General features: G+C 41.9%; 1 protein-coding gene across 2 annotated transcripts in view; it reads right to left on the bottom strand.

The window, feature by feature from the left end:
• Positions 1–11,387, bottom strand: part of GNL3L (G protein nucleolar 3 like) — a 54,056-nt gene extending 42,669 nt beyond the window's left edge. The window contains exons 1-4 of one of the 2 annotated variants that reach the window (XM_085899115.1): positions 11,262–11,387; positions 11,112–11,170; positions 7,993–8,115; positions 7,775–7,891 (exon numbers count right to left, since the gene is read on the bottom strand). In XM_085899115.1, coding sequence (XP_085755241.1) covers positions 7,775–7,891; positions 7,993–8,115; positions 11,112–11,170; positions 11,262–11,274 — 312 coding nt within the window. In that variant the 5' untranslated portion in view covers positions 11,275–11,387. Of the gene's footprint in view, positions 1–7,774; positions 7,892–7,992; positions 8,116–10,977; positions 11,073–11,111; positions 11,171–11,261 lie in introns of those variants that run through there. The other variant, XM_085899116.1, reaches the window with a different exon arrangement.
• Between the last annotated feature and the right edge of the window lie 763 nt (positions 11,388–12,150).

The raw sequence follows: 12,150 nt of genomic DNA, 5'->3' as shown, positions 1-12,150 counted from the left end.
CCCAAAGTTAGTTATGCCGTTAAGTACATGTGGACAGATTCCCTCCTCGTGTTTAGTGGGAAATCTAAAGGGTGTGTTGGGATGATTTTTTTAGTTAGGGTAATAAATCTTTATATCCCATCCCCCATCACGATCCACTGTCCACCTGCTGTATCCGAATGCCCAATGGCCGGGGCAAAATCTTTGTGTTGTGGCTTCTTCTTGATGAGTCCAGAAACGCGTGGGGGGGGGGGCGGGTTGCTCTCGGCATGGCCGAAATCCCGACCAGAAAGGGCAGACCCATGGGGGCCCTGCCTAATCAGGGCAGACAGTGGCGTCGACTTCACCAAGGGCCCCTCTCCGCTGAGAGAGATCTATAAATTAAGAAGCGATCCTCAGCGTAGAGTCCTTGGCTGGGAGATAAATTACGGCACCATCCTGAGAGGGTAGAGAGAGAATTCTGTGTGGGTCGGCCGTGTTAGCTGGAGTCTGAGGTTGGAGAGAAACAGCGTTGGAGCGAGACGGTTGGAGTCGCGGGTTGCCAAAGAAAGGAGGGTCGTGACGCGGAGGGTCTGCCCGCGTCTTGCCTCGGCGGCCCGTCTGTTGCGCTGGTTTGAGGGTGCCCGTTCTTGACCGGGTCTCTCGTGGGTCCTGTCAGTGGCCCTGATCCCCGTCTCGGACTCCGCTCCGCTCCACGCAGGCTCCTTCGTGGACATGGTCTCCGCGCATGTGGCTGTGGGCCGAGCTGCAGGACCACCGACAGGTGCCGCACCACGGAGCATCCCTTCCCTCCAACGTGCCGGTACCCCAAAAGAACTGTGACATCAGCTCATCTCCCTCTCTGGCTGTGGGGGTCCTTTGCAATACACCTGGGTTTATTTTCGTCTGAGTGCGCGTCTGAGTGTGTGGCGCAGTCTTTAAGTAGAACTGTTTAAGTGTTTGATCATTGTAAATCTTGCCTGTATATCCCGCGATAAGTCTGCTCTGAGTCCTTTTGTAAGCTGATTGTAAATAAACCATTATAAGAAATGTTCCCAGTTCGTTTTCGTCTTTTCCTTTATTGGTCCAGCATGATTCGGATCTGAGTTTAGCCGGGTCTTTATCCCCGATAAATAATCTGTTCATCCAAGCCGGTGCATTCTTGGTAGTTCCGCCCGGCTGCATCCGAACCAGAAAGGTAGTTGGAAGGGTGATCCGGTTCGGGCAAGACGTACCGAGGGCGTGGTTCCCCGGTAGACAACACAGCGTGGTTAATTAGGTAAATTGGTTCTCCACAAAAAGACCCTACGCTACGCGGTGGAGGTATTGGCGTCCACAGTCGGTTAAGCGTCCTGCCGCCTCACGGAATTATCCGTGAGCGACGGCCTGCAATTCCAGGAGTCTGGTGGGAGGCGATGTAACTTCCCCCACCTCGCGGTCGTTCTCGCCACCGGTCCCCGGCCCGCAACAATATATACCATACACATAAATATATGTATATATATACATATACACATACATATTATATGTCTATTGTGCCTGATGAAGCCAGCTGTGAAGCCTATGAAATGTTGCCCTTCGACCAGGTTTGCTCTCACTTTTTTGCTCAAATTAGCGGAGTCTATCAAGTTTTTACTTTTGGTTGGAAGTGCCTTCTTCTTCTTTTATATACTGTATACACATATGTGTATATATATGTACACACACACCATATACTGTATACACATACACCAGAATCCCGACATTCACAGAGGATAAGTTACGGGAAAACCCCATGAATGTGGGGGCATTGTTACAATAGGAAATGGGGTGACACATTCCAGGGATTTCCCGACCGTGGTAAAATCTGCCAGTGTCGGGTGGGAAAATCCGCGATTTTGTCATGGTTACAATGGAGAAGAGGGGGGATAATGTTATTGGTTCACAGAGGTTCCTGATTCATGAAAAAGGCCACAAATAACGACACCACCAGTTGGGAAATTGGTACAAAGGGGACAAGAGGGATTACATTATCGGTTCGCGGCAGTTCCTGGTTCAAAGGGGAAGTTTTTAAAGGTTTAAAATGTTTTCGATCACGAATGCATGAGTGCAGCTTCATTAAAGATGCTTACATGTTTATCCCGTGAAACTATGGTTATGCTGCGAAGCTGCTGCGAAGTACGTACAGTACCGTATGTTTAAAGTGCACATGGTAAGACGTCCCGCAAAACTATGTTCATCCCGCGAAGCTGCAATACAGTGTATACAGTATCGTATGTTTAAGTGCACATGGTGAGACGTTCACATGGTGAAAATAAGAAGTTTCCTGTTTAGAATGATTTTAAATTTATTTGACTGCCAGACAGACTGAAGCAATTGCTCTACTGCGAGCATGCATGTGTGCTCAGGATGAGATTCCACACAATTTGCAAAATTCAGAGCCAAAGTACTGCTAAACTGCAGGTTTGTGGTCCGATTCATGGTCTGATTCCTGTTCTACAATGTTCAAAATACAAGATGAAATTGAAATTCAGTAGTTCCTCGATCATCAATTGATGTATTTAAACAAACAGAATGAACCAATGACTTTACCACCAACCCCCCCCCCCCCCCCGTCCCCTTTGAGTTATGAGTGTAAGGTAATGATAACATGTAGATGGGCCCAAAAGAGTAAAGACACATGAAGTATGTAGTCAATGCACACATGCATATAAATACATTTCTCTCTGTGTATCCCTCAATGTGAATGTACACTCAAAGATAAGCGAGCTGTGGACTAGGGGTAATGTATTCAATGTAAATAATCTGTACTTCATCAAATGTGGTAAAGTAAGGATGTTAACTTAAAGAAGGAAAACAAATTTAAAGAAAACTCAATGTTTAACATAAGCAAAGCATCAATTGATCGAGCTCGACTCCCACTCGTGCCTCGTTTACACTCAAAACTATAAAACCACGTACCTCCAACCTATCTGCAACAAACAGGGAAAAATGACATCACACTTAATCAGACACAGGACCTCCAGTGTGCCTGTAAAAGACTCCGGGTCATTATGTGGCTCTTCTCTAACGCTTAATATCCCAAAAGAAATTGCACTTGAAAAGGTTAACAAAACGAGATGCCTTTAGATTACAACTTTGGATTGGGACAGAAGATGAGAATCGTGGTATTACTGTCCAGGAAATGGTATAGGTTACATTGATCAGCTGAATCTGGTCGTTGAACAGCAGAAGCGCCGCACAAGATGAAACCATATCCTTTTAAATGCAACATGTAATTATATCAATATCAAAATTGCAGCAATAGTGAAGATGCAAAACTTGTTCTTCACCATATGGATGAGGAAAGCAGGTTAACTTTGTATGGTTAACTGGAGCATGTGATGTCATTCAATGAGGATGCAACCACCGTCATCCCATTCTTATTTTATTAGCGTTCTCATCTGAACGCCTGGCTCCAGGTCTGTTGTCCTTTGTGTTCATATGTCCTTGTAATTCATTCAAAAGTAAATAAAAATTGGGAAATTTAAGTCAACTAATGTCTTAGTCCTTCGCGTGATACATGTGCAAGCTCTTCCATGAGCCTTAGATCAATGCAGAAAGAAAAACAAATGACAAAACAAACAATAAACCAATGTCACCCGCAGGGTGACCCGTATCTTGCCAAAAGGTGACCACGTGTGACTTCTTTAAGGTCACACTGAGGTGAACAGAGCTGCTATCCACCAGGAGCAACTCCTTGAGAAATATCTGCCTACGAGAGATTCCGATGAGAATCGTTCTACAGAGTAACCATGAAAAATATGCGTTTGCCTCATAACGTCACCAAATGACGTCATAATGTCTCAAGCTTGACATATCCAGAAAGCACTCATCGAGGTGTTCAATTTGAGGTACTACACGATATGGTTCCTAAAACTTGAAAATTTGACCTTGGGGTCAAATATGTTTGACCTTAGGCGCTAACCATGAAGATAAAGGCCAATCGCCACCAAATATTAAATCAGCTGAGCGCCAGACCATGAACTATATTCCCATGAAGTTTGAAGACTATCCGATCAAAATTACTCAAAAAATAAGGGTTTCGTTGACTCCCCTGATTTGTGACAAAGTGACCTTGACCTTTGACCTTCAAAATTTTATGCACTGAAAGGGACCTCTATCGGCCTCTGATATGCGAAGTTACAAAAATTTCCAATGATAACTGTGCTCTGCAGAGTGATTTATACATGATTACAGACCAAAAAACAAAAAAAAAAACATATTAAGGTCAAGGCCAATTGCCACCAAAAATTAATCAGCTGAGCGCCAGACCATGAACTATATTCCCATGAAGTTTGAAGACGATCCGATCAAAATTACTCAAAAAATAAGGGTTTCGTCGACTCCCCTGATTTGCGACAAAGTGACCTTGACCTTTGACCTTGAAAATTTTGTGCACTGAAAGGGACCTCTATAGGCCTCTGATATGCGAAGTTACAAAAATTTCCAATGATAACTGTGCTCTGCAGATCATTTTATACGTGATTACAGACAAACAAACAAACAAACAAACAAAATAAACCAACTTGCCAAAAGGTGACCACGTGTGACTTCTTTAAGGTCACACTGATGTGAACTGAGCTGCTATCCACGAGGAGCGACTCCTTGAGGAATATCTGCCGACGAGAGATTCCGATGAGAATCGTTCTACAGAGTAACCATGAAAAATATGCGTTTGCCTCATAACGTCACCAAAGGACGTCATAATGTCTCAAGCTTGACATATCTAGAAAGCACTCATCCAGGTGTTCAATTTGAGGTACTACACGATATGGTTCCTAAAACTTGAAAATTTGACCTTGGAGTCAAATATGTTTGACCTCAGGCGCTAACCATGAAGGTCAAGGCCAATCGCCACCAAAAACTAATCAGCTGAGCGCCAGACCATGTACTACATTCCCATGAAGTTTGAAGACGATCCGATCAAAATTACTCAAAAAATAAGGGTTTCGTCGACTCCCCTGATTTGTGACAAAGTGACCTTGACCTTTGACCTTGACCTTCAAAGTTTTGTGCACTGAAAGGGACCTCTATCGGCCTCTGATATGCGAAGTTACAAAAATTTCCAATGATAACTGTGCTCTGCCGAGTGATTTATACGTGATTACAGACCAAAAAAAACAAAAAAAAAAACATATGAAGGTCAAGGCCAATTGCCACCAAAAATTAATCAGCTGAGCGCCAGACCATGAACTATATTCCCATGAAGTTTGAAGACGATCCGATCAAAATTACTCAAAAAATAAGGGTTTCGTCGACTCCCCTGATTTGCGCCAAAGTGACCTTGACCTTTGACCTTGACCTTCAAAATTTTGTGCACTGAAAGGGACCTCTATAGGCCTCTGATATGCGAAGTTACAAAAATTTCTGATGATAACTGTGCTCTGCAGAATTTTTTATACGTGATTACAGACAAACAAAAATAAATAAATAAATAAATAATACAAGCTGACTAACATATCTTGCAAAAACTTCGTTTTGGCAAGATAAAAATCCACCCAGTACATCTCTTCTTGCCACCCTGTAACAATGTCATGTTTTCATCATTAGGGCTCTCCCTATAACAGAAGGGAAGGCTTTTTCTGTTGTAGGGTTTGTTTCTCAAATTAGTTAGGGAATTTTAGCAAATTGTGTTGACCATCTGTGAAAAAAATTGCTTACCAAAAAATTTCTTCACGAAAGTATTCATCTGGGTGTCTACTAACACCTATCAATTAGTGCAAACCAAAATCCTTGTGGAAAATTCTGGGGAGCCAATCAAAGTTCGGGTGCTCAGAGGGCCTGCACGAAAAAAAGAAAGAAAAAAAAAATCGGAAAAATTAACTTTTGCCAATATTGACTTGTGGGATGTCTAACTAGGGGTTTTTTGGGGTGCTGAATTGATTCCAACCATTAGATTTGAGGAAAAATGAATCCCTGGCCGTAAAATATTGATATGATACATTTTTAGATATCTCAGACTGTGTTTTACAGTAATTTGGCTCAATTGATTCAGATTGTTCAAATTGTGCTGAAACCAACATACAACATTTTTGAAACCACTGCTATATTGTTGGTTATACTTGTGCTCATGCTCAGAAGAATTCTCTGTGTTAGCTGACGTTAGCTAAGAGCTTTTAGCTATAAAATTATTGTATATACTATACTATAAAATTATAAATAAAAAAAAAGTTTGATGAATAAGGTTGTAAAAGCTGACGAAGCAACATTTCCATTGAGCACAGTTCTGTTAAAAATGTCAATAAAATACATTTTATATGATCAAAGAATTTTTTTTCTCCAAAATAATGGTTGGAATCAATACAGCACCCCCAAAACCCCCTAGTTAGACATCCCACAAGTCAATATTGGCAAAAGTTAATTTTCCGATTTTTTTCGCGCAGGCCCTCTGAGCACCCGGAATTTGATTGCCTCCCAGAATTTTCCACAAGGATTTGGGTTTGCACTAATTGATAGGTGTTAGTAGACACCTAGATGAATACGTTAGTGAAGAAATTTTTTGGTAAGCAATTTTTTCACAGATGGTCAATACAATTTGCGAAAATTCCCTAACTAAATTAGTGCCCTCAATTTTAAATGGTATGTCAGAGTTTCTAAGACCTTTAGGAGTACTAATCCAGCATTTAGGGTTTTTTTTCTTCCTCCACTACCAATGTCCGAGCTGTACTTCAAAACTGGCAGGGACTTTCGAAATGAAATTTTGCATCAATACTGTGAATAAAAAGTATGTGGGTCAACACACACACAAAAAATTGACCTTGACTGAATTATGAAGGTCATGACCCAATCGTAGACATTTCAACATTTTTCACCAAAACTCGACTAAGGTTCGTCCGATCAGAACGAAATTGCCCTCTCGAGACAGCCTCGAGTAAGGTGCATTTACAATTTAATGTACATCATACCTCTCCGGGTTAAATGTCAAAGTCAAATGACAGTCTGAAAATAACAAACAATTTTTTTTTTTTTTTTTGTCATCGTTCAATTTTCCCAATGCGGAATCTCCAAGACCGCTTCACCTTCAAAGACGTTCTTGCATCCTAATAATGTACCTGCACTGAAGTTGTCACCTGATATTTGATTTGTGTCCTTGACCTACTTTTTTCAGATTGTGACCCAACTCACAAAAAACACCTTTTTGATCACAACTTCAATAATATCCTTCCCATTTTCATGATGTCGAGTTTTATGGACAGAGTATAGATGTGGGAACACATTTTCTTAATTTGCACTCTATCCATAAATGTTGAAGGTCAAGGTCATGTAACAGCCATCATTGGATCGCGTGTGCCAGGGGAGGCTCACCCTTGTCGATCGCTTTGTGATTGATGGTTCTTCAGTTTTAGGTTAATAGTTCTTTGGAAAATGATTTGGAATATGAGATATAGGTATTTGCAATGACGAGAGGAAATAAAATTAAATACCTACAAACAAGTCATTCAAAGTAAAAAACTGGAAATTAGAGCAAGTCAAAGAGAGAAAAACGGTGAAGGAATAAAATGAGATTCTGCAGAAGAATTGCAAAATTATGTCCAAAGCCAATTTTCCACTTACTACAAATATTTCAGCTTCTTCAAGATATGCTACAATCTTGGTATCTTATAAAACACCTCTACCTGACATTTATTCACAGCATTCCCACCAAAGTGTCAGAGACATCTCGGGCTAATTTAAAGGGGATGACATGCACATCTTAAATAAGTTGTGTAACTATGCACAGCGAGACCACCGCTGACACCATGTTCACTTGTGGTGTGAAAAGGGCAATAGAATACCACCTCAAACATCACTCCACCTTGTTCTCAAACTCTTGCTGCCTCTTCAGTACATCCTGATGAAAACTGTCAAGGTTACGTCTGTGTTGCATCTCCATCAAGCGAGACAACTTCCGCCGTTCCTGTTGGGCAGCTACCTGTGAAAAAAACACAACATATTAGTTTTGAATTATTTATTATTATTATTATTATTATTATTATTATTATTATTAAACAGCTGAAACAATTCAACACACACCCGCTTCGCATGCTGCTCCTCTCTCCGTTTAATGTGTTTCTTGAAGGAATCCACATGAGGGACACCAGGATCCTTATTCAGCCTTCGTGCTTTGTATGGTTCACCGGGAGTGTGAGCAGCAAGCTGGGGTTCATTCAATTTTAATTAAACATGGAAGGCCCAAGAGAGAAACATTCACAAAGAACTCCGATCGTGAAGCGTCTGATCAAAAAATAAACAGAACAGATGAAATGTGTGAAAACAACAATGTGCTTTGTTGTTTATCAAGTGCAGAACAATAGAGTGGCACGAACAAACCTTAAAGTATGTTTCGGCATTGTAAAAGGAAGATCTGAAAATTAATACAGGGTTTAAAAGAAGATACAGATAATGTACTGTAATTAGTATATATTGCAAAAACTGAGATTGATGTTTGATAAAATATATGACTTGTACGGAATACCCGAGGGCTCTCAGAACATGAAGTTTTGTACTCTGCACCAGTCGGAACCATAGCCCACATAACCCTAGCCCTCACAAACCTATTCTTCATAATCATATCCCTCATCACCCTAGCCCTCGCAAACCTATTCTTCGTAGCCCGAGCCCTCGTAACCATAGCCCTCATAATGCTCTGCTCAGAATAATCAGTGATATTGTAAACACTGCATTTAATAAGGTTGCCAGGGTGGCCGAGAGGTACGCACACTCACCTCCAAGCTGTCTAATCTGAGTTTGCATCTCGGTCCACCTATAAACTGCCATCCTGGTGTTTCATAGGCAGGGTGATTCATCAATGTGTGCACCCTCCCTCAGATGGATGTTAAATGAGCTTCCCATCTTCCGGCATTCGTTGATGGGTGTTAAAGATCCCACGGTGTACTTCACGAAGAGTAGGCAAGTCATCGCCGGCACCTTGAACATTATTGTGGAAGGAAAAGACTCCTGAGGGGTTCTTCTTAACCCTCGAGAGCCCCAGGGGTTATTTTTTTGTTCACCCAGAACATTTCATGAGCTCCAGAGGGTTAACAGACAAATTCCTTCCATACCCTATAGAGGGCATTGCATCAGCAGCACAGCCAAGCCATCAGACAATGATTGTGATGGCTGTTTATACAGCATCGTGATGCATTCGAAAGAAGAATGAATTCACTGAACTCAGAAGCCGTCGTTACGGATGGGTTAATTATGCCACTTCTTTCACGTCAATGGTTTTCAGATGGAAAATTGGCATGCTCTAATATGACTTGCAATTTTCAAGTAGATCTTTTTTTCTTGTTCACAGGTACATCCTCATCCTTCAAATACATAGTGCACGACACAAAGTTGCAGTATTCCAATGTTGGTTGCACTATGGTTTTCTCAAGTTGAAGTAGCTCACATGTTGCAGTCATATCCAAGAAAGCAAATGGCAAACTTGCAATCATCAAGACATAGTTCTCAGGTCTCTTTCTTCGTTCTCGATTGTCACTTAATTTGGGGCAGTCACCTTCCATAGTGAAAGCAAAACGTTTGGTTGCTCCTCATTTAATGGACCACTTTTACACTTCACTCTGTACAATGGAAGCTGCCATTTGCGAGAGCGAGCAGTCCACGACTTAGTTATTTATTTATTTTTTTCGTACGCAGCCTGTGACTGCTTGGCTGCATCATTTTTCTGGGGGCATGGCTGTGCCGCTGATGCAGTGCCCCACGTTACCGGCATGCTGGTACTCATTTCACCGACCTCAGAAGGATGAGAGGCTGAGTCAACATGCCTGGTGTTAATTCAACAGTTTAACAGGGGGCTTGAACTTAAGACCCTAAGATCTTAAGACAGCCACCCCAACCATAAAACGAACACCAGGCTCGTCCATAAATGCTTTCACATCTGCATTCTTCATTTTTCGAACAATGAACTGGGCTCTCGTGGAGCATTATAGGTTAAAGATAACAGGCTCTCTAGAGAGCTTTCATTATAGGTCCTGCTTCATCTTGGGTATCTTAGGTATCGATGTAGAGCTTTGTGTTATCTGCAAATAGCTTTAGTTTGGAGTGAACAGGAACCTCAGCTGGAAGGAGGTCATCGGTGGCGATGATAAGTAAGACTCGACCCAGAACACCGCCCTATGGTATTGCACTCGTCACTAATCTGCATTCTGACATCCCAACATCGAGCATAACCCCTCTGGGTTTGTTCTATCAGGTATGTCTCCATCCATCCCAGTATGACTATCCATATTATCTATCTATAATTCCAGCAATCTGTGTGTGTCTGTCTGTCTGTGACCGCTGTTTCTCGACAACCACTGGTCTGATCTAATTGAAACTTGCCAGCTATATTGCTGGGGACCTGACTATGTGCCTTTTCAAGCTTTTATATTAATCTGACAAGTGGTTCCCAAGTTATGGCCATTTATTTACCAAACCAATGAGAGGACACGTTGCTGCGTAGGCCGTGCATTCCCCATTACGGGTTACAACGTACGGACTTCCGGATAGTGATGACTTACTGTATTCTAATAATTTCTCGATTTCTTATGCGCATTTAGAGATAAACACAATGCACCAATCCAGTCGTCGTTTACGAGAGCAAAAGAATGGCCTGCGTGGTTGTTTCTGGCACGCGGTTCAAAAGTTTGTTTGTTTTTTTTTTGCACGTACGGCCACGCACTAGTTCTTCTAAACTAACTCAATTATTCCCACGTTCTTGTAGGGTTGCCCCCCCCCCACAAGTCTTTCACGAACCGGCTGGCCAAGCCTCACGCTCGATTAAGTAATTAGGGCAGGAATTTGGAATTTGCTCACTGTGCCGGTGATAGCTCGCCGGCTCGAAGCGGACACCGTGGGATATTAAGGTTCATTAAGTAGTCCCGGCAGATGGGACGTCCAGTTTAACGTCCTTCCGAGGGACGGCACACACATTGATGAATCACCCTGCCCGTGAAACACCGGGATGAGTTTATAGCCTGGGTCGGGATTCGAACCCAGGTTAGACAGCTCAGAAGAAAAGTTATCCGACAATACCGTTCGTGAGTGCTTGTTGGTGTTGCAGCAACAAGCGTCAAGGAACGGAAAGAACGTTTCGGGCCTACGCCCTCGGATAGATTATGAATGGGGATCTGGGGAGCAGGTCGAGACCGCGGACAAATCTAACGCACCTCCCTCGCAATCCTGAGTCGCTTGTATCGCGCCACGTGGTGCACGACCTTCTTCCTCCCTGCCAGAGAGACAAGCACATTAAATCTGTCCACAACCACTCCGTGATGCCGTAAAACTGTCACAAAAAGCAATGCAGGCCCAAAACTTACGGGGAATCCTCATGGCGAGCGAGGCGCCGAGTGCGCTCGTTCATGAAAACTGCACTCACGTGTCAAATGTAATAACAAAATTTTTATTTTTATTTTTAAACCTTATTTTGTTTTGTTCTCCCTTGATAACTTTTAGTCCGGTGAACGTACACAGACTGACGGCACAAAGCAAAAACCGTTTTTAAAGTGTATGCAGTTTTACATAACGAAAGAAGGTGAAATGGAGATTTTCCACATCAAGCTGACTATGTTTTAGATACAACAAATACGTGGCGGAAGTGGAACGAATGAACAAATGTTCATCGAAAACGTGTACAAACTAGATGATATTCATCGAATACATACCTCGCACGGTCTTGCGTAGGACTTGGTGTGAGACAACTTTTGTTTAAGGTTGTTGTTGTTTTTTTTCTTTGTTACAATATGGTTGCCAGACCACGTCAATCGGATGAAAATTGTCAATTTTAGAAATTCCGGCCGATGTTGACCTCAAAAAGAATTGGTGGTTGAATTCAGTGAGGTGACACGAAAATTCTGTTCAGATTTCAAGTCAATCGGATGAAAATTGACAATTTTAGATATATGACCTATGTTGACCTTTTGTCCGATGTTAACCTCAAAAATAATTGGTGGTTGAATTCAGTGACCAAATGTGAAAGTCCTTTTCAAATTTCAAGTCAATCGGATGAAAATTGACAATTTTAGATATATGACCTATGTTGACCTTTTGTCCTATGTTAACCTCAAAAATAATTGATGGTTGAATTCAATGAGGTGACATGAAAATTCTGTTCAAATTTCAAGTCAATCGGATGAAAATTGACAATTTTAGATATATGACCTATGTTGACCTTTTGATCTATGTTGACCTCATAAATAATTGATGGTT

This window comes from Eptatretus burgeri, chromosome 10 (assembly GCF_056783735.1).
Source record: "Eptatretus burgeri isolate ZD-2024b chromosome 10, Ebu_testis_v1, whole genome shotgun sequence".
In the NCBI taxonomy this organism is placed as follows: domain Eukaryota; kingdom Metazoa; phylum Chordata; class Myxini; order Myxiniformes; family Myxinidae; genus Eptatretus; species Eptatretus burgeri.
The sequence above is the reverse complement of the archived record's forward strand: the minus strand, read 5'-3'. Positions and strand labels throughout refer to the sequence as shown.